This window comes from Bombina bombina, chromosome 7 (genome assembly GCF_027579735.1).
Source record: "Bombina bombina isolate aBomBom1 chromosome 7, aBomBom1.pri, whole genome shotgun sequence".
Lineage (NCBI taxonomy): Eukaryota > Metazoa > Chordata > Amphibia > Anura > Bombinatoridae > Bombina > Bombina bombina.
In genome coordinates this window covers 206,645,778-206,672,055 of record NC_069505.1, presented here as the reverse complement: position 1 = coordinate 206,672,055, position 26,278 = coordinate 206,645,778, and the positions used below count along the sequence as shown (strand labels likewise).

The window sequence follows — 26,278 nt, the reverse complement described above, 5'->3', positions numbered from 1 at the left end:
AAGCTCTACTGAAGAGACTGATATGGACTACAGCTACACTACTTTAAAAATAATAAACACTTGATTTAAGAATCTTTTCTAACACCTCACTTTACCTCTTGCTATCACTAACGTAGGCAAAGAGAATGACTGGGGTGGGAGGGAAGGGAGGAGCTATTTAACAGCTCTGCTGTGGTGCTCTTTGCCTCCTCCTGCTGACCAGGAGGTGAATATCCGATAAGTAATGAAGATGATCCGTGGACTCATTGTGTCTTTAAAAAGAAAATAGATATATTGTGTTGAATACAACCGAAATGTTGGCTTTGTAAGTTCTCCCTATCAGCAAATGAGCATTAGCATCCCCGGACCATGTTGTAAACTATCATGCACTTCTTATTGGTTCCACATTAAAGGGACATTAAACACTAAATACATGCTAGATAGAATGATGCATTCAAAGAAAAGATTAGTTCATGACTAACATGTAGATGTATTTTTTAAAGTTTCATTAGTTGTTTAAAAAGTGACAAAATAAGTGTAAAGTTTTAGTGTCTACAAAACACTGGGAGCTGCCATGTTGTAACTTGTGTTACCTTCTCTGCTGTGGTCAATTAGAGACAGTTATAAATTGGTTACTAGAGTGTGCAGCCAATGGTTGTGCTGGATTTAACAGTGTTCTGCACTTCCATTTCTAACAGGAACTGAAAAGCTCACAATTTCAGAATGGAATTACAGGCAAAGAGGACAAAATAAATAATGAGAGTATATTGCAGAGTTGTTTTATTATATACAATTTATCATTTTATATTACCATCTCAAAGTGTTTAATGTCCATTTAATGGGGCAGTGTACTTAATGTGTTTACAATTACTTGTTAGATTTTCTTAGCTGTATGGGAAATAGTATCTTTATGTGTATTTTTGTATATGCAATAACGCTGCTAATTGAAACCACAAATCAATCAAATGAGCTGTGCTTGTAGGGAGAGCAGGCCTACTTAGCTTACCTCTCTTTACACAAAATCATCTTTGTCCTATCTCTATATATACAATGAGACCAACACTTAGAGAGAACAATACTATATAGAAGAACACACTTTTTTAATACAAAACAAATAGTTTCAGCTGCTATGGTTGAAAAAACTTTATTGAAGCTTCATTTACAAAATCATATGTCATATATGAAGTGCTGTATGCAAAAAAACAGTTAAAAGAAAAAAAAAAGCATTAAAAAACCCACCCAAATTGTGTTCCACTTGCCAGGGGCAGTAAAGTCCTGCACACTGCACCCTCTAAATACTTTTATATTGTGATAACAATTGGTCCAAATTATTCATTGATCATAAACGATTGAACCCCAAAATGGAACAATAACTAATGAGAATGTAAAGGTTTGACATAATGTATAATCTGTGCAAATATATAGCGTCAAGAATGAGACATTTCTGGATTATAAAACAAAATTATGAGAACACCATGGACTGCTTTGCCAAGCAAGTTGCTGAAGGTTATTTTGGAAGCTTTATTCTGCAGTCAAGACGCTGCAGAGACATGCAGATTAAAGCAGTATTTGTAACTTCACAACTATTCAATTAGTACTATGGTTTGACACATTGCAACCTGTGGAGATGTAGCTCATATTTTAGTAATACTGAAGATGGCAGAACTGGTGCACAACATGAAATCTTAAATTGCTGAGCCATGGAATGAATATAATAAAGAAAATCTGAAATCCATGATACCAAGTTGTTGCACCACATTGGGCTTTCTCTTTTGCACCAGCATACTGGAGGTTCACAGTATAATGTTACAGTCTTTAGTTGTGTTTATTAAAATGAAGGAACATCCTTACTGCTCCGTTAAGAGTCTAAAATATCCACCATGTTATGTTGCTCATTAGCGATGTTGAGCAACATAACCCTTAAACTGGGGACAAATTTAAGCAGAAACCAGCACTGAAGCACATGATCCAGTCGTATTTCATGCCCAACGTATTTCATTGTGCAATGATTCAAGTGTAATGCTTTTTCTCTAATATTGCTTAAATAGGTGATCCAGTCGTGCTAACTGCAAATTCTATGGCGATTTAGGTTTTGTTTTATTAAAAAGAAAATAGGCATATTTAAGCTTTTTGTTACTCTGACATCTCATTGTAGTACATTTGAAGGTTCAGGACTGAATTACGTATTTTCATGTATACATCTGAATGATACCTCTGAGATGATTCTTAAGGAATATCTATGCCCAGGCTTTCGGGACATGAAGGAAACCAATTACATTCAGCCTTACGTCAGTCAATGCAAGGAAGGAATATCACACAGCAAATGGGCTGGTGGAGCCACTATCTCTGCCAACCTGCAGCATCAACTGCTCGATATAAGCCCAAATGCCAAATTTCTCTCTATATATAGAAAAAAAATTATATCCAAATCACCTACACCAAACTAAAAGAAAATAAATCATGATTTGTAGTGTAACAATCCAGCTTGAGTAAATATGGAGAGACAGAGAGAGGAAAGAGGAGAAGTAAAGAAGAGAGATGAAAGAGAGAGGGAGAGAGAAAAAGCCTGCAATGCAGGGCCGAGAGGAGTCGAGCAGCAAGGTGCTGCAGAGAACTGAGCAGTTCAGCTACAGAGCTCAGCAGCGAACAGAAGGCTTAAGTTGCAGGAATTTCTCACAGCAACCGCAGGAGAAAAAGACACTATGGCAGGCATCTTATTGTCGAAGTTCTACATAATTAGCAGGAAACAACCCATATCGCTCTTTGCACAGCCCCCTCCACCAACCCTCATCAATCATCTCAATGTTGGTGATTATGTCATCAGGATCAAAGGAAATTTCATCGTCACCAGCTGTGGACAGAAAGACACAAAACTGTTACATAACATTGCAAACTAATTCTGCAGTGATGACACACAGAGGAAGTTCCACACCTACCTGCTTGATAGTCATACAATGCGATGGCTGTAATCCCAAGGTCAGATTCATATTCGTCATAGGTATTTTCAACTAAAAGAAATGAAAGAAGGTTAGAAATGAAGCAGTGATCTTATTTAACACAGTTTAACCCTCAACTATACAAGATTTATGCTTAACCAATAAATCCTAACTCATAGACAAAGTATTCAGGGACTAGATTGACTTAGCACATTTGGGTGCTGCTCCACTTGTGAGTATCCATTCAGCTTATATTCATCTCTATTCATATCCACAGTATCACACTAGGAGGCGCCTTTGTTTTTTTGTGATTGTATTCACAGAGAAAGTTTGTATCCTGATTGTTTTATTTGCCAAAGAGCTGACTCCTGAATCAAGGTGTGATCCATACAGAAAGAGCTGTACCTGTCTAAAGCAGCAAGAATATTTACATCAAGAGGATTTATACATCTTTGGGCCCTATTAAGGACTGGTACCTATATTGTATAGAGACATTATCCTGTGTTTTTTATTGTCTGGTCCTCTAAGGTGCTATAGCTGTAATATCCATACATGTGCGCATGTATATACATGCACACACCTGCAAATACACAAATGTATACATGTGCACACACAGACGCAGAGGCATTGGGCCTATCCACCATTAAAACTATATAATACAGCTGAAAATACCTAATGTGCCTATATACTAAAGCCATTGTAGTATATTAGGTGGATATAATCATAAGTATAATCGATAAGAGACCCTATATTAACCAGTGATGTGCGATGGATAGTGATGACATGATTAACTCCCAGTTGATGTACAATATAACAAAAAGTGCCAGTAATACAAAAAAATAAAAAGCAGCCATATCTATATTTTCGTTAAGGCCCGCTGGAAAGAGGGTATTGAATTTGTAAATCCCGTAGGTTTCCCTCTGGCATAGGCTCTTAAACCTATTCATACCCTGTTTAAACGGAATTCTTTCCAGCGGGGTGATCCGAAATTGGCATTTGGAGCCCGAATGGCACTGTACATGGTGTCTTGATACACTAGGTTTGAGGCTACCTTTATCCACAGTCCTAAAATGTTCACCCCATCTACTTCTAAGCTTCCTACCTAAATACTGGACCCCACATATGCAAGTGAGTAAATAGATGACATAATTAGAGCTACAATCCAATCTATTTTTAAGTTGTTAAGTGTAGCCTGAAGAGGTGGATGTGACACTGGTAGTACCATGTGTGATATATTTGCACATATTGCATCTCTTAATTCTGCATCTAAAAGCTCCTTTTAGCTGGTGACTGTTATTAATAATGCCTCCTATTTTTGAGGCCTTTTTTCGACATAATAATTTTACTTGGGGCTAATTTCTGTTTAATAGAAGGTGCTCTCCTATATGTAATATTGGGTCTATCTTCTATAATTCCTTTAAGTATAGGATCTTTCTTGAGGAGATACCAGTGTTTGTTGAGTACTTTTCTTAAAGCTTTATAGTTAGAATTATAGTTGGTAATAAATGACATATTCCTTGTATTGTTATTATTTGGCAAATTTTTAGGAGGAGGATTAAGAATCGTATCTCTCTCTCTAATAGTCTAGCCTTTAAATATCCCTCCTCTATAAGAGATATAGGATAACCTTTTTCAATTAATCTATTTTTAAGAACCTGGGACTGTTCATCATGTTTCTATTAGAGAACAGTTGCACCTAATGCGCCTAAATTGGCTGAAAGGGATATTCCTCTTCCAACCTTCTAAATGATTACTCTGGTAGTTTAGAAAGTTATTGCTATCCACTAATTTAAAGTAGGTTTTGGATTTAACCAAATTATTGGCATCCCATGTAAGAACTATATCCAGAAATTCTATTTCTTCCAAATGTATTTTATGAGTAAATGTGAGCCCAAAGGAGTTGTTATTTAATTTGGATGCAAAATCTCTGGCGGAACTAATGGTCCCATTCCAGATGAAAACTAGGTCATCAATATATCTGCCATAGAAGACCAGGTTCTCCCTCAGCTTTGATTTAGGACAAACATGTCCTTGAATCGTCCCATAACAAAATTGGCAAAGCTGGGGGCGAACCTGGTCCCCATGGCCGTACCTTTCGTCTGAAGATAATAATTGTCTAAATATTTGAAATAGTTGTGTTTTAGTATAAAATTAATCAACTCCAGTAGGTATTCCTTCTGTATTTTAAGGCATATAAATATCTCTATCTAAGTAATCTGATACACAGTGTATACCTATTTCATGTGGGATATTAAGAGTATAATGCATTAACATCACATGTCATCCATAAATACTGATCTCCCCTTCTTATATTTGATAGTTTCTGTAATAGATCAGTAGTGTCCCTAATAAAAGAAGGGAGCTGTCTAACATACTTCTGTAGAAAGAAGTCAATATATGCGGATATATGATCAGTGATACTGTTAATACCCGCTATAATGGGCCTTCCAGGAGGTTTTTTTTAATCCTTATGGATTTTAGGTAAATGATAAAAATATGGTATATTAGGATGTTTAGGTGTTAAGAACGGTCTTTCTTTCAACGTCAAAATGCCTTCCTCAAACCCAAATTGGATGATGGAATTAAGTTTCTTAGTGAAAGTTAACGTGGGATCCGGTTCTAAAGGTCTATAATATTGCACATCTTTAATTATTCTTTCCGCTTCTTTAATCGTGGTAGTCTTGTAAGACTATCCCACCCCCCTTGTCGGCCTGGCGGATGACTATTGCTTCATTAGTTGACAAATTTCGTAAGGCCTTTCTTTCATTTGGCCATAAGTTAGAATTACCCAAAATATGTTTGAGGATACAGACTAGGTCATCCAGGACTAAACTTTGAAACAAGTCTATATAGGATCCTTCCTCTCTTGGTGGCATAAAGGATGATGGGGGACATTTGTCCGAATGTATGTAGCCATCATATAAATGGTCCACTATATGATCAATGTCATTATGTACAACTAGGTGGGGATATCTCTCCTCCATCTGATCTGTAAGGATGGGCATACCCTCAATTCCCTTATTTTTTAGTGCTTTTTTAGCAAAATATTTTTGCAGCAACAATTTTTGAGTGAACCTGTTAAGGTCCACATATAGATTAAACATATTGTGGGTATTAGAGGGACAGTAAGAAAGTCCCTTCCCTAGAACTCTAATATCATCATTACTAAGTTCGTAACTTGACAAATAGAAGATACCTTTGCTTAATTTCTCCAATTTTTCTTTCTTTGTGGAGTTTCCTCTCCCTCTTCTACCCCTTGGCCGTATGGTCGTTTTACCCCTTGGTTAGGCCTTTGGGGAAGATAGTGTGCATCCTTCCTCTATAGTGGTGCTAAGTTCAAAGGAGGTTTGTCTAAAAAACCCTGTTGATTAGTGCCATTTTCTAAATAATTAGTGGATGTGGAGGGACCCTCTAGAGGGTTAGGGTAATTAAACTGTCTGTTGTTACTATCTTGTATAGTAGGATCTCTATTAGGTGGCTGTAATACTTCAAACCAGTTCTGGGTAGGGATGGGTAGTGGTGCATGTTGATAATTAGTAAAAGGAGATTTAGGAGTGGCATTCCCATATTCATTATGATTATATTGTCTGTCATAATTTTGATTTACCAACCTGTTATTACCCGAGTGATGATAATCTAAATCTCTATTAGTTTTTGTGGAATGTTCATAATGTTGGTGTTCATTGTTTGATTGGTTATGATTTGAATGGGCATAATATTTCCCATGTGTATAACTGGAGTTATGATTGTAATTACTAGTTCTATGTGATCCCCCCCCTTCCATTTTTATTATAGGAGACCTTTGTCCATTCCTGATTAGGGTGTCTATTAGGTTTATTCTGTCTATTTTGTCTATTAAAGGAATAAACTTCTCCTTTGGAGTAATCTTCCTCATCCCTCAATCTTTTTTTCTCCTTTCTATTGATAATGTCATTTTGATACTCATCTGTTGTTTTCAGTTTGTTCATTAAGTTTATTATATTCTGGATGGTTAGCTAAAGGTTCCAACTCATTTTGTACTTTCTCAATCTCCACCCCTATCTCATCAACCAATTTTTTTTCTATGTTCAATTAACAGCTCTGTAAGTTTAAATGAGCAAATCTCAAGTATATCAAACCATTTTTTAGAGAGCTCAGGATCATTTTTAAAAGAACAGTTTTTATATATACGCAAACCCCTTGGTATTTTACTGATTTCTTTCTAATGCTTGAGGGCCTCCAAGTCCCACCAATGTCGGTGTTAATTCTTTGTCTTCTAGTTTATTGAACAGTTGTTTAATATCATTACTATGTTCAATAGGCGTGCCCTGTGTAGAGGGTGCATTCTAATTATTATTACCCAACTGCAACCTTTTGTTATGTCTTTCAAGGGTAGATAACATGCTGCAACCTCAAGTGAGGGAAGAAAACGGTTATATATAATTAATTAATATGGAATGCTGCTCCCCTATAAATACAACACTACTCCAGGTATATACAACTCTAGCTGAACACAAGTGTCAGCTCTAAGGGGCGCAATACAGATGACTACTACAATAATTTAAAGGGTTCTATAATAAAATACCCAAAAAGATGCAATGTCTAGTACATACAAAAAAAGAACACACATAATATAGAGCTATAGCACCCCAGAGGACCAGAAGATAAAAAACACAGGATAATGTCTCTATACAATATAGGTACCAGTCCTTAATAGGGTCCAAAGATGTATAAATCCTCTTGATGTAAATATTCTTGCTGCTTTAGACAGGTACAGCTCTTTCTGTATGGATCACACCTTGATTCAGGAGTCAGCCTCCTAGTGTGATACTGTGGATATGAATAGAGATGAATATAAGCTGAATGGATACTCACAAGTGGAGCAGCACCCAAATGTGCTAAGTCAAGCGTACAGGGAATTTGCAGTGTCCCAGCTCACTTTCTCAGCATCAGTGGCGGTATCCGTGAAGTCCTCAGTGGATATAAACAAGCTCAAACGCTCATAAAAATGTCAAAATAAACCACAATTTAATGGCAAATAAAAGATTGATATCAACCATATGACTCTGATATTAAAAAGGACAGAATGCAACGCGTTTCTCAGACTGTCTGTTCTCATGAGCCTGATGAAACAGACAGTAGTCTGAGAAACGCGTTGCATTCTGTCCTTTTTAAGGGGGAGGAGGATACACCAGATATTCTGGCATTATCGTACCATCTTGGTAATCATCTGCTGGTTCATACACAGGATCAGAGCTTGGTGCCGGGTGTTTCTGGCTCACAGTTTCCTGGTAATCAGCATTGTCTTCTGTATACACTCGTGGGGGAGCTGCTGCAGGAGCACGTTCTGGTACCTCCTCATATGCAGGCGTTGCATCCTGCAGAAAAAACACCATTTATTTATTAGCGAAACAAATATTAACTACACACTGGATATGAAACTGCAGGGGATGAATAGATTTCAAAAGTTGTAGAAGAAGCAGTCTTAAAACTGATATATATATATATATAATAGCTACAGTTAAGAATTCTGGATTGTATGAATGCATTTTTGAAATTTGTGGGCACCCTCAGTAACTAGAAATCATGAACATTTTAAATCAATTTTGGAGTTATTAAAGGGACATAATGCAACTGAGTTGTGCAACTAGTAGTGTTGATTGGATGAGAGAGTATTTTATTATTAAACTATTGACTGCGTGTAACTATGAGTTTAAACTATGTTTAAATCACCTCCAGAGCTGCAGTGCACTACTGGGACCTAGCTGAATACAACTATAATTTATACATAAAAAGATTATATATATATATATATATATATATATATATATATATATACACATATACACACACACACATATATATATACAATATATATATATACAATATATATATATATACATACATACATAAACACACACACACACACACACATAAATATATACATATTTAAATATATACATACATACATACACACGTTATATATATATATGATCATGCAGTGACCAAATGCGCATGCGCACGAAACACATCTGATCTTGTCCGCAAAACTGTTGTGCTTTTCTATGTGTGCTGAATACAGCTATGTGTAGCTGTCATGCTTTTAATTTTTGACGAATACATTTGTGAACTTTTTATATATCGTGGAGTTGGTCTACTTGCTGCCTCTTCTTGGATATACACTATATATACATATATATATACATACTGTATATATGTAGCCCTCAGTTTACGCCGGGGTTAGGTTCCAGAAGGAATTGTTGTAAATCGAAACCCAGTTTATAATGTAAGTCAATGAGAAGTGAGGGAGTTAGGTTCCAAACCCCTCTCAAAATTGTCATAAGTAGCACCTAATACATTCTTTTTAAAGCTTTGAAATGAAGACTTTAAATGCTAAACAGCATTATAGACAGTATCAAATAATCACACAATACAGAATATATAATTAAACTAAGTTAAATGAACAAAAACATTTGCTAAACAGCATTATAAACCTTATAAAATAATCACACAAAGGGGGCGGATCCTACTCTCAAAGTGGCAGGACGTGTCTCAGTGAAGCTCCTGGAGAATACAAGATTTTACCCAAGTTATTTACCACAAATCTACAGTATTTTATGCTTTTTGGGTTCACATTACAACTAAAGTTTGGACAACCTTTGGAGCTGAAGTTACAACAGTGTTTTTGCCTATGTTCTTTGGGACAGCTACGCAGGAGATATTCTACAAGGGACTAGTAGCCATATTGTGACTAGATGTGATCAAGCTGCAGATTGATTACTACCAAAGACACCAGAGAAGGATTCTCAGCATAGGTCTGGGGCTGCCGCATAAAATTAAACCCCCCCCCCCCGAACTCCAGGGTTAAGATATCCTGCAATAGGATAAACAAAAAGTTATCATTTATTATCTGCTCTGAGTCTGCTCTTCACCAGGGAGCCACACAAAGCTAATATATCACTCACTGGTACATGAGAGGAAAGGAACACAAGAGAGATGCCTTAGAAGCTGTGGCAGCATAGAAGTGCGCAAAAAAAAATGTGATCAAGCTATCTTACCACAGCTCGAAAAGGGACCTAAGGTCATTGCTTTTCCCAGCGACAGCTCACTGTGACACTTCACCTGGGAGGAATACAGAGCAGCTTACCCCTCCGATACACTGTGAGCCCCGACTCAGAATCAAGGTTGGAGCTGGATCTTACCACGAGCCGGCGATTTCACGCTCAGAGCTTAACTGCGCCACAAGGCCCCAATGATCCAGAGAGGAAGACCGATGATCTAGCTAATGCAATGGAGAGGTCGGGTCTTCATGCAAAGGAACAAGGTAACGCTCTCCCATTTCCCACTGCCTATGAGACGACCTCGCAGCTCAGAGAGAACAGTACCTGGGGCAACGAATTAGGACCGCAGCAGAGCAGAGAGATAACAAGATGGCGATTGACCCGGTACGGTGATGTGGGGCTGAGATGGGCTGCTAACTTTCCAGGAGATTCATACAGTTCACAAGGATTTTCTATGGCTAATGGAAAGGGTCTAAAACATGAAGTTGAACTCCCAGAGGTACCTGTTTTATGGAACTTTCCTTACATCAAAGCCTTTTGTGCCACATCTCTAACGGAGACTTTTCTCCAATGCCGATTAAGTTCTGGTATTGGTTAAATATGTGGAACACTCCTGACCCTGTCTTGCTATATGATTCTTTTCTTCCTTTGGCTTGATTCAGGACAACACAATGATCTTAAAACGGCAGTTCTATATAACGCAGGACTACCTTATAATACAGGTCTATCAATTTATTTGTTAAAGTCTATGGCTATGCATCTTATCTATACTCACATGTGCTTGTTTCTATAGTTATTCATGTGTCACTGGAAAAACAAAATTTATGCTTACCTGATAAATTTGTTTCTTTTTTGATACGATGAGTCCACGGATCATCTTAATTACTAATGGGATATTCACCTCCTGGTCAGCAGGAGGCAGCAAAGAGCACCACAGCAAAGCTGATAAATAGCTCCTCCCTTCCTTCCCACTCCAGTCATTCGACCGAAGTTAAGGAAAGAAAGGAAAAGCCAAAGGTGCAGAGGTATCTGAAGTATACCATAACCCAAAACCCTGGCTTACAAGAATAGGGCGGGCCGTGGACTCAGTTTGGTCTGGATGAATCAATTCCCTTATCACGGTTTGAAGTCTATTTGCGAATATATGTGTTAAAATTTTGTAATCTGAAAGAGAATCTATTATGGTCCTCAAAAGAGTTACCCCTCGAATTGGGAACTAGGGAACTCTTTTCCAAAATTATCTTCCACCCGTGAATCGCAGGACGGACAGTACTATGTCCAAGTGAAATCTTGCTTGTTGTAAAGATAGCGCGTGGACTAGGATGGTGTCCAGATAGGGCGCTATAGCCAATAATCCTGAAGCAGAAAACTGCCCCTGAGAGGAAAGTCTTGAACTTTACGTTGTCTCCCTGGGACACAATGTACACCACCCAGGGATCATGACCAAACCTGATCGAAAAAGGAGAACCTGCCCCCTTAAGAATCGGGGGCACACCCCTCAAGCTGTCTTAGATCCAACAGCAGGCTTCCTGGACTATTTTCCCCTATCCTAAGCCAGATAGGGTCTCCAGAAAGGCTTAAACAGATTCTATGTGGGAAAAAGAGAGGAAGGATTTTCCTAGAATCTTGAAAGGAACAAAATCACCTCATACTTCCATCACGCTATTCTGTATTTAAAAGAGTCTGCTAAATTAAAAACTCTTCTCCCATCCTATCGAGAGTGGTGTTTGACCAATAGAAACAAAGCATCAATCAGTACGCTGCCGCACTGGAAACAGCAGCCATACCAATCGCAGGTTGACAAAGTAAACCCTCTAACTTCTTACCATAGCGTCCTTCACCTGCATAGAGTCCTGAAGGAACTACTATCCTCCATACGACTAGCCTCTCCTTTGGCAAGTGTGGAAATTCTAAGCCCCCCTGAGAATCGTCTTCTCTCTAAATTAAAGAGAAAAAGGGGGGTTAACTCTAAAGCCCTGTCAGGTACAGGAACTACTTCCACCGTGAAGGGCACATCACAATATTAGAATAACCTACTGGTGACAGGGTCGCCCAGAGTAGCTCAAACCTTCTCTAAGTAGTAAATGGAGGTTTTCAAACTAAACCAAAAGGAAAATAAACTTAGGATCAGATAAAGGAATTACCTCATCAGAGACTGAGGATTCCTTATGCGATACTACCCTACAGGGAAGAAATAATCAATAACACGATTCTGAGAGAAAATGTCCTCTTGCACTTTTTCACTAGAACGAGGGGAAAAAAGGATTGTGTATTAAATACAAGATAACGCCAGGAGGAGTAAGAGAGGAAGCGCAGAGCACTGCATTTGGGCTGTAAATTTTTAGAAATACCTTAGGAGGAATTTGTTGCATATCATAGTCACTAGGCTTCTAGTCAGCATGCGCCTCAGAAAAGAGTAGGATTAGAACAAGACTATATCTTTATCAAAGTAAAGATCTCTCAATAAATGAGAAATAGAAGGGGAGTGGAAGTACCACAATGGTATCCAATCCTAAAACAAGACCCCTAGCAGGGCCTCTTAAACCATCCTGAGTCATAAGGATGAATTACACAAATAAACAGTTGAAATTTTTTAACAAAAAGCAACACAAAAAAAACATTACTGTCTCTTTAAATTTTAAAAAGTAACCTTTTTATTTATTTATTTTCTGGAGAAAAAAAACCAAGTACTTAAAAACAGAATTTATGTTTACCTGATAAATTACTTTCTCCAACGGTGTGTCCGGTCCACGGCGTCATCCTTACTTGTGGGATATTCTCTTCCCCAACAGGAAATGGCAAAGAGCCCAGCAAAGCTGGTCACATGATCCCTCCTAGGCTCCGCCTACCCCAGTCATTCGACCGACGTTAAGGAGGAATATTTGCATAGGAGAAACCATATGATACCGTGGTGACTGTAGTTAAAGAAAATAAATTATCAGACCTGATTAAAAAACCAGGGCGGGCCGTGGACCGGACACACCGTTGGAGAAAGTAATTTATCAGGTAAACATAAATTCTGTTTTCTCCAACATAGGTGTGTCCGGTCCACGGCGTCATCCTTACTTGTGGGAACCAATACCAAAGCTTTAGGACACGGATGATGGGAGGGAGCAAATCAGGTCACCTAGATGGAAGGCACCACGGCTTGCAAAACCTTTCTCCCAAAAATAGCCTCAGAAGAAGCAAAAGTATCAAACTTGTAAAATTTGGTAAAAGTGTGCAGTGAAGACCAAGTCGCTGCCCTACATATCTGATCAACAGAAGCCTCGTTCTTGAAGGCCCATGTGGAAGCCACAGCCCTAGTGGAATGAGCTGTGATTCTTTCGGGAGGCTGCCGTCCGGCAGTCTCGTAAGCCAATCTGATGATGCTTTTAATCCAAAAAGAGAGAGAGGTAGAAGTTGCTTTTTGACCTCTCCTTTTACCGGAATAAACAACAAACAAGGAAGATGTTTGTCTAAAATCCTTTGTAGCGTCTAAATAAAATTTTAGAGCGCGAACAACATCCAAATTGTGCAACAAACGTTCCTTCTTTGAAACTGGTTTCGGGCACAGAGAAGGTACGATAATCTCCTGGTTAATGTTTTTGTTAGAAACAACTTTTGGAAGAAAACCAGGTTTAGTACGTAAAACCACCTTATCTGCATGGAACACCAGATAAGGAGGAGAACACTGCAGAGCAGATAATTCTGAAACTCTTCTAGCAGAAGAAATTGCAACCAAAAACAAAACTTTCCAAGATAATAACTTAATATCAACGGAATGTAAGGGTTCAAACGGAACCCCCTGAAGAACTGAAAGAACTAAGTTGAGACTCCAAGGAGGAGTCAAAGGTTTGTAAACAGGCTTGATTCTAACCAGAGCCTGAACAAAGGCTTGAACATCTGGCACAGCTGCCAGCTTTTTGTGAAGTAACACAGACAAGGCAGAAATCTGTCCCTTCAGGGAACTTGCAGATAATCCTTTTTCCAATCCTTCTTGAAGGAAGGATAGAATCTTAGGAATCTTAACCTTGTCCCAAGGGAATCCTTTAGATTCACACCAACAGATATATTTTTTCCAAATTTTGTGGTAAATCTTTCTAGTTACAGGCTTTCTGGCCTGAACAAGAGTATCGATAACAGAATCTGAGAACCCTCGCTTCGATAAGATCAAGCGTTCAATCTCCAAGCAGTCAGCTGGAGTGAGACCAGATTCGGATGTTCGAACGGACCTTGAACAAGAAGGTCTCGTCTCAAAGGTAGCTTCCATGGTGGAGCCGATGACATATTCACCAGATCTGCATACCAAGTCCTGCGTGGCCACGCAGGAGCTATCAAGATCACCGACGCCCTCTCCTGATTGATCCTGGCTACCAGCCTGGGGATGAGAGGAAACGGCGGGAATACATAAGCTAGTTTGAAGGTCCAAGGTGCTACTAGTGCATCCACTAGAGCCGCCTTGGGATCCCTGGATCTGGACCCGTAGCAAGGAACTTTGAAGTTCTGACGAGAGGCCATCAGATCCATGTCTGGAATGCCCCACAGTTGAGTGATTTGGACAAAGATTTCCGGATGGAGTTCCCACTCCCCCGGATGCAATGTCTGACGACTCAGAAAATCCGCTTCCCAATTTTCCACTCCTGGGATGTGGATTGCAGACAAGTGGCAGGAGTGAGACTCCGCCCATTGAATGATTTTGGTCACTTCTTCCATCGCCAGGGAACTCCTTGTTCCCCCTGATGGTTGATGTACGCAACAGTTGTCATGTTGTCTGATTGAATAATAAAAACTACAGTTAAACACTAAAAAACTCTAAGCCATCTCCGTGGAGATGTTGCCTGTACAACGGCAAAGAGAATGACTGGGGTAGGCGGAGCCTAGGAGGGATCATGTGACCAGCTTTGCTGGGCTCTTTGCCATTTCCTGTTGGGGAAGAGAATATCCCACAAGTAAGGATGACGCCGTGGACCGGACACACCTATGTTGGAGAAATAAAGTTACATTGATTACAAATATCACCATGACATAAAAGAAGCAATGTCTTGCGCAGCAACTCCAGATGGAGTTTGTGAGGAACCGCAGGGAACTGCATGTGTTATATGTCATTGGAACACCTCCTTAATCATTCTGATTCATATAGGGCAGAATAATTAAGCAAAGACTTAACCCCTAGATCAGTGTTTTTCAACTAGTGTGCCGTGAGAGATCCTCAGGTGTGCCACGGCAGACTGACAACAGTGTGACATATTTTTTAAACTTTGCTTTTTTTTTTTTTTTTAAATCAAAGTTTTTTATTGAGGTTATTAGCAATACATCATTCATTACATGACAACATATATATTAATTCTGCAGACATATGACACCATGGATGATCTCTGCAACACACAATGTATAAAGAATATCATGCCATTTCTAGAGATAGTTAAGTCTGCATAAAGAATAAAAACAAAAGAGAGAATATATACATAATAATGAAACCTCTTTTTCTTTAGCTATGTTCCTCATCTGCTTGAAGTAATGCTCTTGAACCTGTCAAGGCTAATGATAAAGGAAAGAGGAATGATAGTAATAACCATAGCTGTGAATAAAAATATGTTGGGCATTCTTGTAACATATACATCCTATAGTATGGTAAACTAAATATAACATACAGATGTAAGAAAAACTTATAACAATATATCAGCAATTGCGGATAAATACCGCTGATTTGTTCACTTGCAATAAGGGTGAACCCTGATGGGGGGGGGGGGGGGGGGGGCGGAGCCATATGGGATTCCTGGATAGTGGCATGTTACAGGCAAGATCATTAATATACTAGTTTCTGGTCATAGGTTTTCAGGTTATAGGTGAGAAAAAAATGGCGTAGCTGGCTGACTAGTTAACAGTTCTATAATAAGTCCATTAGTTTCATGGAAATGGGATAGCACTTGGTAGTCAGTTCTGTGGCCTCTACTGGGCCAAAGAGTAGCATAAAATGCAGATGTGCAATATATAGTAGTTAAGACTGTCTAGTCTTTCTCGGCCGCAGAAAGCCAGACAGTTACTCCACATGCTAGCTTAGTTGCACAATTAGCTACGCTGAAATAATACTCCTGAACCTAAGCTGTTTTTGTATACGGTTAAAGAAGGAATGAGCATTAGCAGTACCATAATTATACATGGGGATCACAGTATAATATACCTATTTAGGACAGCAATGATACAGGGCACGTTAGCCTATTGCAGGCAGGAAAACATCCAGGTACATAGGAGAGTAAGCGTATTAAAGTATATGGCTAGTCTATATATTTTAGCAAAATTTGCTAGCGCTATATGCTAGGGTTAGCTAGTGACATGGAAAAAGCTGTATTGGGGATTCATTGATAAGAGGAGAGACTCATATAGGTGAGAAGTGAGAGTGCATAGTAACTATTAAGCATATAGGTTTGTGTATATATACAGAGCATATATTTTGTCCTTGAAGCAAACATGTGGGACATATTAAACAAGCATATGTCTTGAGAAATGCACAAAAACTGTAACGGATTATATCACAAATATACCTTTGCTCCAGCCAACCTATAAGCCAGTGTGAAATTCAAGAATATTAGACCCTGTTCAGTAAGGGAGGGTCACTTTTAGCAGTATAACGATAGAAAATATGAGCAAATGTACTTAACCACTCATACGTTAAAAATGGTTCAGACGTTGGTGTTAGTAGCATACATGAGTCAGACTCCAAGGGACAATATATCTGAAAGCCTCACGCATTAGCAAATACTGTATCGTCATTACAGGAGACCCCACTTAACTCTCTAAAAATATCATGGCTTACTGGCACATAACTAAGTGTGGTGTTGAAGACACAGCCTAGACAATTAAGCCAAATATTTTGCTATGAGAAATCTCGTATGGCCAAGTACCACAGGATATGCCCCCATTAAGGATTAAGCTGTGTAGCAAAACATTAATCACATATTTATAGCAAGTAACAGCGATAGTGTATTTTACATATAACAGGGGGGAAAAACATTAGAGCAAGAGCATCGTAGACAAAACAAAGCAAACTTGAGTTTAAGTAAGTCTATATATCACATAATCTTCAAGGTAAGTTTCAGTCAGTGAGAAAATGTTGTAGAAAGTCTCATTGTTAAGAAAGCAACTAGCTAATAGGATAAATACCCAAGTACTCAGCCAATTTATAAAACTTTACCCTATGCCAGAGCGGATAAGCATATTTCCATCAGAGGGATTAACAAACTTTAGATCCTGAGACAGAGCGGTATCTGCGATGAGTGATCGCCTCGGCTTCAATGTGGGAGACTGAAATGTTATGGTCGCTGCCCAGTCTCCTCTCTCTCTTGCAGCATATTCCACGCTCTCATATATAGGGAAATACTTGTGCAGAAGTCCGGTTAGAAGAGCCGAGTGATGGGGACCCGCTTGTGAGAGCAACAACAGTGCAGACTCCATTCTTCTCCCGTAGTCACTAGTCACCTCCATACAGTCTAGGGACAAAGGCAGGCCGTGCGCCTCTATCACGCCAAGACCCGGTTTGGGGCCAAGTGTGTGCTGCGGGATTGTGTGCTGTGGGGGCCGTAGCAATGTTACCGTAGTAGCTGAGTGGACAATGAGAGACAGTTCAGATTGATCTCCCTGGATATCACCCAGGTTGTCACCGCTAGTGTCGGGTATCGGGAACTGGGGATGCGTCACTGGTAAGCACACCGTAGATTGATCCCTATGCGCAGCTTCAGATACTTTGCTAGTTAGCGTATTGTCGGATTGTCCCCTCAGTGGCGGTTTCAATGCTTCTAATAGATCAGAGAAGCAGTGTGTCATCTGCCTATCCAAATCATGTAGCATGGCACACAGTAGCTCTCGGTCTTCCTCCATTTTATGGGTAGCTTAAGGGTCAGCCTCGCACAGACTTAGGCCTATAGTGAAGGCGGGAAGTCTATGTATAAAGTTACTCCAAGTATAACGGCTCCCTCCAGCCGAAAGATGTGAACATAAAATCAACCGTAGCGTTCAACTCAGGCAGAGTATTATTAGATCAGCTAATATTTATCCAGGCATGGATTTAGCTTGAATTTTCACTGGAAAAGAGTACTTTATTTAGTCAAAGTCTAGGAGCTCCATAGCTATGCGTCAGATTTCCTCGGCTGTTGGCTCCGCCCCCAAACTTTGCTTGTTTTTTACTCCCAGTGCAGGGGTAGTTTGTAGGAGGCATGGCATAACAGCACAATACATACAGTATGTGTGTGTTTGTGTGTATGTGTGTATATATATGCTGTATTAGGCTACAATGTGTGATTCTTTTTAAATTTTGGGATGGTGGTGTGCCACAGGATTTTTTAATGTAAAAAAGTGTGCCACGGCAAAAAAAAAAGGTTAAAAATCACTGCCCTAGATAATAAAAATTAACATATAACTACCGTTACCGTTTCTTTAAATGTAACTTATTTATTTAATATGATACCGAGATGTCTCAACACTGTTAAGCCCCCCTCTACAACTCAGCCTGACCCAGCTGAGACATCAGACCCTTATATAGCGCTGTCTTAAGCGCAAAAACATAATTTATGCTTACCTGATAAATTCCTTTCTTCTGTTGTGTGATCAGTCCACGGGTCATCATTACTTCTGGGATATAACTCCTCCCCAACAGGAAATGCAAGAGGATTCACCCAGCAGAGCTGCATATAGCTCCTCCCCTCTACGTCACTCCCAGTCATTCGACCAAGAATCAACGAGAAAGGAGAAACCAAGGGTGAAGTGGTGACTGGAGTATAATTTAAAAGATATTTACCTGCCTTAAAAAACAGGGCGGGCCGTGGACTGATCACACAACAGAAGAAAGGAATTTATCAGGTAAGCATAAATTATGTTTTCTTCTGTTATGTGTGATCAGTCCACGGGTCATCATTACTTCTGGGATACCAATACCAAAGCAAAAGTACACGGATGACGGGAGGGATAGGCAGGCTCATTATACAGAAGGAACCACTGCCTGAAGAACCTTTCTCCCAAAAATAGCCTCCGAAGAAGCAAAAGTGTCAAATTTGTAAAATTTGGAAAAAGTATGAAGCGAAGACCAAGTTGCAGCCTTGCAAATCTGTTCAACAGAGGCCTCATTCTCAAAGGCCCAAGTGGAAGCCACAGCTCTAGTAGAATGAGCTGTAATTCTTTCAGGAGGCTGCTGTCCAGCAGTCTCATAGGCTAAACGAATTATGCTACGAAGCCAGAAGGAGAGAGAGGTAGCCGAAGCCTTATGACCTCTCCTCTGACCAGAGTATACGACAAACAGGGAAGACGTTTGTCGAAAATCCTTAGTTGCCTGCAAGTAGAACTTGAGGGCACGAACTACATCCAGATTGTGTAGAAGACGTTCCTTCTTTGAAGAAGGATTCGGGCACAGGGAAGGCACCACGATCTCTTGATTGATGTTCCTGTTAGTGACTACCTTAGGTAAGAACCCAGGTTTTGTACGCAGAACTACCTTATCTGAATGAAAAATCAAATAAGGAGAATCACAATGTAAAGCTGATAACTCAGAGACTCTCCGAGCCGAAGAAATAGCCATTAAAAATAACACTTTCCAAGATAACAACTTTATATCAATGGAATGAAGGGGTTCAAACGGAACTCCTTGTAGAACGTTAAGAACAAGGTTTAAACTCCATGGCGGAGCAACAGTTTTAAACACAGGCTTGATCCTAGCTAAAGCCTGACAAAAGGCCTGGACGTCTGGAATTTCTGACAGACGCCTGTGTAACAAGATGGACAGAGCTGAGATCTGTCCCTTTAATGAACTAGCCGATAAACCCTTTTCTAAACCTTCTTGTAGAAAGGACAATATCCTAGGAATCCTAACCTTACTCCAGGAGTAACCTTTGGATTCGCACCAGTATAGGTATTTACGCCATATCTTATGGTAAATCCTTCTGGTAACAGGCTTCCTAGCCTGTATCAGGGTATCAATAACCGACTCAGAAAAACCACGTTTTGATAAAATCAAGCGTTCAATTTCCAAGCAGTCAGCTTCAGAGAAGTTAGATTTTGATGTTTGAATGGACCCTGTATCAGAAGGTCCTGTCTTAGAGGTAGAGACCAAGGTGGACAGGATGACATGTCCACTAGATCTGCATACCAAGTCCTGCGTGGCCATGCAGGCGCTATTAGAATCACTGATGCTCTCTCCTGTTTGATTTTGGCAATCAATCGAGGAAGCAGCGGGAAGGGTGGAAACACATAAGCCATCCCGAAGTTCCAAGGTGCTGTCAAAGCATCTATCAGAACCGCTCCCGGATCCCTGGATCTGGACCCGTAGCGAGGAAGTTTGGCGTTCTGGCGAGACGCCATGAGATCTATCTCTGGTTTGCCCCAACTTCGAAGTATTTGGGCAAAGACCTCCGGATGAAGTTCCCACTCCCCCGGATGAAAAGTCTGGCGACTCAAGAAATCCGCCTCCCAGTTCTCCACTCCCGGGATGTGGATTGCTGACAGGTGGCAAGAGTGAGACTCTGCCCAGCGAATTATCTTTGATACTTCCATCATTGCTAGGGAGCTTCTTGTCCCTCCTTGATGGTTGATGTAAGCTACAGTCGTGATGTTGTCCGACTGAAACCTGATGAACCCCCGAGTTTTTAACTGGGGCCAAGCCAGAAGGGCATTGAGAACTGCTCTCAATTCCAGAATGTTTATTGGCAGGAGACTTTCCTCCTGATTCCATTGTCCCTGAGCCTTCAGAGAATTCCAGACAGCGCCCCAACCTAGTAGGCTGGCGTCTGTTGTTACAATTGTCCAGTCCGGCCTGCTGAATGGCATCCCCCTGGACAGATGTGGCCGAGAAAGCCACCATAGAAGAGAGTTTCTGGTCTCTTGATCCAGATTCAGAGTAGGGGACAAGTCTGAGTAATCCCCATTCCACTGACTCAGCATGCACAATTGCAGCGGTCTGAGATGTAGACGTGCAAAGGGTACTATGTCCATTGCTGCTACCATTAAGCCGATCACCTCCATGCATTGAGCTACTGACGGGAGTTGAATGGAATGAAGGACACGGCATGCATTTAGAAGCTTTGTTAATCTGTCTTCTGTCAGATAAATCTTCATTTCTACAGAATCTATAAGAGTCCCCAAGAATGGAACTCTTGTGAGAGGAAAGAGAGAACTCTTCTTTTCGTTCACTTTCCATCCATGCGACCTTAGAAATGCCAGAACTAACTCTGTATGAGACTTGGCAGTTTGAAAGCTTGAAGCTTGTATCAGAATGTCGTCTAGGTACGGAGCTACCGAAATTCCTCGCGGTCTTAGTACCGCCAGAAGGGCACCCAGAACCTTTGTGAAGATTCTTGGAGCCGTAGCCAATCCGAATGGAAGAGCTACAAACTGGTAATGCCTGTCTAAGAAGGCAAACCTTAGATACCGGTAATGATCTTTGTGAATCGGTATGTGAAGGTAAGCATCCTTTAAATCCACTGTGGTCATGTACTGACCCTTTTGGATCATGGGTAAGATTGTCCGAATAGTTTCCATTTTGAACGATGGAACTCTTAGGAATTTGTTTAGGATCTTTAAATCCAAGATTGGCCTGAAAGTTCCCTCTTTTTTGGGAACCACAAACAGGTTTGAGTAAAACCCTTGTCCTTGTTCCGACCGCGGAACCGGATGGATCACTCCCATTAATAACAGATCTTGTACACAGCGTAGAAACGCTTCTTTCTTTATCTGGTTTGTTGACAACCTTGACAGATGAAATCTCCCTCTTGGGGGAGAGAATTTGAAGTCTAGAAGGTATCCCTGAGATATGATCTCTAGCGCCCAGGGATCCTGAACATCTCTTGCCCAAGCCTGGGCGAAGAGAGAGAGTCTGCCCCCCACTAGATCCGGTCCCGGATCGGGGGCCCTCGATTCATGCTGTCTTTGGGGCAGCAGCAGGTTTCCTGGCCTGCTTGCCCTTGTTCCAGGACTGGTTAGGTTTCCAGCCTTGTCTGTAACGAGCAACAGCTCCTTCCTGTTTTGGTGCAGTGGAAGTTGGTGCTGCTCCTGCTTTGAAATTCCGAAAGGGACGAAAATTAGACTGTCTAGCCTTAGCTTTGGCTTTGTCTTGAGGCAGGGCGTGGCCCTTACCTCCTGTAATGTCAGCGATAATTTCTTTCAAACCGGGCCCAAATAAAGTTTGCCCCTTGAAAGGTATATTAAGTAATTTGGACTTAGAAGTTACATCAGCTGACCAGGATTTTAGCCACAGCGCCCTACGTGCCTGAATGGCGAATCCTGAGTTCTTAGCCGTAAGTTTGGTTAAATGTACTACGGCCTCCGAAATGAATGAATTAGCTAGTTTAAGGACTCTAAGCCTGTCCGTAATGTCGTCCAGCGTAGCTGAACTAAGGTTCTCTTCCAGAGACTCAATCCAAAATGCTGCCGCAGCCGTAATCGGCGCGATGCATGCAAGGGGTTGCAATATAAAACCTTGTTGAACAAACATTTTCTTAAGGTAACCCTCTAATTTTTTATCCATTGGATCTGAAAAAGCACAGCTATCCTCCACCGGGATAGTGGTACGCTTAGCTAAAGTAGAAACTGCTCCCTCCACCTTAGGGACCGTTTGCCATAAGTCCCGTGTGGTGGCGTCTATTGGAAACATCTTTCTAAATATTGGAGGGGGTGAGAACGGCACACCGGGTCTATCCCACTCCTTAGTAACAATTTCAGTTAGTCTCTTAGGTATAGGAAAAACGTCAGTACTCGCCGGTACCGCAAAGTATTTATCCAACCTACACAATTTCTCTGGTATTGCAACAGTGTTACAATCATTAAGAGCCGCTAAAACCTCCCCTAGTAATACACGGAGGTTCTCCAATTTAAATTTAAAATTTGAAATATCTGAATCCAATCTGTTTGGATCAGAACCGTCACCCACAGAATGAAGCTCTCCGTCCTCATGCTCTGCAAGCTGTGACGCAGTATCAGACATGGCCCTAGTATTATCAGCGCACTCTGTTCTCACCCCAGAGTGATCACGCTTGCCTCTTAGTTCTGGTAATTTAGCCAAAACTTCAGTCATAACAGTAGCCATATCTTGTAATGTTATCTGTAATGGCCGCCCAGATGTACTAGGCGCCACAATATCACGCACCTCCCGGGCGGGAGATGCAGGTACTGACACGTGAGGCGAGTTAGTCGGCATAACTCTCCCCTCGCTGTTTGGTGAAATTTGTTCAATTTGTACAGATTGGCTTTTATTTAAAGTAGCATCAATACAGTTAGTACATAAATTTCTATTGGGCTCCACCTTGGCATTGGAACAAATGACACAGGTATCTTCCTCTGAATCAGACATGTTTAACACACTAGCAATAAACTTGCAACTTGGTTACAATCTTATTTAACAAAAACGTACTGTGCCTCAAAGAAGCACTAAACGATTAAATGGCAGTTGAAATAATGAACTGAAAAAAACAGTTATCGCATCAATCCTTGAAAATAACACAACTTTTAGCAAAGGTTTGTTCCCATTAGTAAAGTAACAATAATTAAATTTGAAACATAAAAATTACAGAGCAACGTCTTTTAATCACAGTCAATATATAAGTCTCACAGCTCTGCTGAGAGAATCTACCTCCCTCCAAAGAAGTTTGAAGACCCCTGATTTCTGTTAGAGATGAACCGGATAATGCAGGAAATACAAGAGTAACTGACTGGAAATTTTTGATGCGTAGCAAAGAGCGCCAAAAACGGCCCCTCCCCCTCACACACAGCAGTGAGAGAGAAACGAAACTGTCACAATTAAAACAAGCAAACTGCCAAGTGGAAAAATAATGCCCAAACATTTATTCACTCAGTACCTCAGAACATGCAAACGATTCTACATTCCAGCAAAAACGTTTAACATAATAAATACCTATTAAAAGGTTTAATGTACTTTTAACAGAGTAATTCCAGTGAAATACCATCCCCAGAATACTGAAGTGTAGAGTATACATACATGTCATTATAACGGTATGGCAGGATTTTCTCATCAATTCCATTCAGAAAATAAAAACTGCTACATACCTCAATGCAGATTCATCTGCCCGCTGTCCCCTGATCTGAAGCTTTTACCTCCCTCAGATGGCCGAGAAACAGCAATATGATCTTAACTACTCCGGTTAAAATCATAGTAAAAAACTCTGGTAGATTCTTCTTCAAACTCTGCCAGAGAGGTAATAACACGCTCCGGTGCTATTGTAAAATAACAAACTTTTGATTGAAGTTATAAAAACTAAGTATAATCACCATAGTCCTCTCACACATCCTATCTAGTCGTTGGGTGCAAGAGAATGACTGGGAGTGACGTAGAGGGGAGGAGCTATATGCAGCTCTGCTGGGTGAATCCTCTTGCATTTCCTGTTGGGGAGGAGTTATATCCCAGAAGTAATGATGACCCGTGGACTGATCACACATAACAGAAGAAAACTCAGGCTATAATTCCTCCTATCCTTCCGATAACTGGAAGAGACTGGAGGAAGAGATTTCCAAAGAGCGCATATTCTAGACTACCCCCGCCCTTTCCGATAGTCGGAGGAGTTAGGAAAGAGGAGCGCACATAACTGGCGCCATTTAACCAGCTCAGCCCTTCGTGGGCGTATCACAGGTCATCTCCCAATCGCCTTTGTTTAAGTATAGGCACCGGGAGCAAAGAACAGAATGCCCAGTATCATATAAAAAAAAAACATAATTTATGCTTACCTGATAAATTTATTTCTCTTGTAGTGTATTCAGTCCACGGGTCATCCATTACTTATGGGATATATTCCCTTCCCAACAGGAAGTTGCAAGAGGATCACCCAAAGCAGAGCTGCTATATAGCTCCTCCCCCCACATGTCATATCCAGTCATTCGACCGAAACAAGACAAGAAAGGAGAAACCATAGGGTGCAGTGGTGACTGGAGTTTTAATTAAAATTTAGATCTGCCTTAAAAAAGACAGGGCGGGCCGTGGACTGAATACACTACAAGAGAAATAAATTTATCAGGTAAGCATAAATTATGTTTTCTCTTGTTAAGTGTATTCAGTCCACGGGTCATCCATTACTTATGGGATGCCAATACCAAAGCTAAAGTACACGGATGATGGGAGGGACAAGGCAGGAACTTAAACGGAAGGAACCACTGCCTGTAGAACCTTTCTCCCAAAAAAAACAGCCTCCGAAGAAGCAAAAGTGTCAAATTTGTAAAATTTCGAAAAGGTGTGAAGCGAAGACCAAGTCGCAGCCTTGCAAATCTGTTCAACAGAGGCCTCATTCTTAAAGGCCCAGGTGGAAGCCACAGCTCTAGTGGAATGAGCTGTAATTCTTTCAGGGGGCTGCTGTCCAGCAGTCTCATAGGCTAAACGTATAATGCTACGATGCCAAAAGGAGAGAGAGGTTGCCGAAGCTTTTTGACCTCTCCTCTGTCCAGAGTAAACGACAAACAGGGAAGAAGTTTGACGAAAATCTTTAGTTGCCTGTAAATAGAACTTCAGGGCACGGACTACGTCCAGATTATGCAAAAGTCGTTCCTTCTTTGAAGAAGGATTAGGACATAATGATGGAACAACAATCTCCTGATTGATATTCCTGTTAGAAAATACCTTAGGTAAAAACCCAGGTTTAGTACGCAGAACTACCTTGTCTGAATGGAAAATCAGATAAGGAGAATCACAATGTAAGGCAGATAACTCAGAGACTCTTCGAGCCGAGGAAATAGCCATCAAAAACAGAACTTTCCAAGATAAAAGCTTAATATCAATGGAATGAAGGGGTTCAAACGGAACACCTTGAAGAACTTTAAGAACCAAGTTTAAGCTCCACGGCGGAGCAACAGTCTTAAACACAGGCTTAATCCTAGCCAAAGCCTGACAAAAAGCCTGGACGTCTGGAACTTCTGCCAGACGTTTGTGTAAAAGAATAGACAGAGCAGAAATCTGTCCCTTTAACGAACTAGCAGATAAGCCCTTTTCTAAACCCTCTTGTAGAAAGGACAATATCCTAGGAATCCTAACCTTACTCCATGAGTAACTCTTGGAATCGCACCAATATAAATATTTACGCCATATCTTATGGTAAATTTTTCTGGTAACAGGCTTCGTGCCTGTATTAAGGTATCAATAACTGACTCCGAGAAGCCACGCTTTGATAGGATCAAGCGTTCAATCTCCATGCAGTCAGCCTCAGAGAAATTAGATTTGGATGGTTGAAAGGACCTTGTATTAGAAGGTTCTGCCTCAGAGGCAGAGACCATGGTGGACAGGACGACATGTCCACTAGGTCTGCATACCAGGTCCTGCGTGGCCACGCAGGCGCTATCAGAATCATCGATGCTCTCTCCTGTTTG

The 26,278-nt window shown here is 40.6% G+C and overlaps 1 protein-coding gene across 3 annotated transcripts in view; it reads right to left on the bottom strand.

Moving 5' to 3' along the window:
- Nucleotides 1-1,107: 1,107 nt before the first annotated feature.
- CTTN (cortactin) overlaps nt 1,108-26,278 on the bottom strand; it is a 213,570-nt gene continuing 188,399 nt past the window's right edge. For all 3 annotated transcript variants that reach the window (XM_053720583.1, XM_053720586.1, XM_053720584.1), the window contains 3 exons: nt 8,110-8,272; nt 2,916-2,987; nt 1,108-2,830 (listed from right to left, as the gene is read on the bottom strand). In XM_053720583.1, the coding sequence (XP_053576558.1) occupies nt 2,694-2,830; nt 2,916-2,987; nt 8,110-8,272 (372 nt within the window). In that variant the 3' untranslated portion in view covers nt 1,108-2,693. The remainder of the gene's footprint in view (nt 2,831-2,915; nt 2,988-8,109; nt 8,273-26,278) is intronic.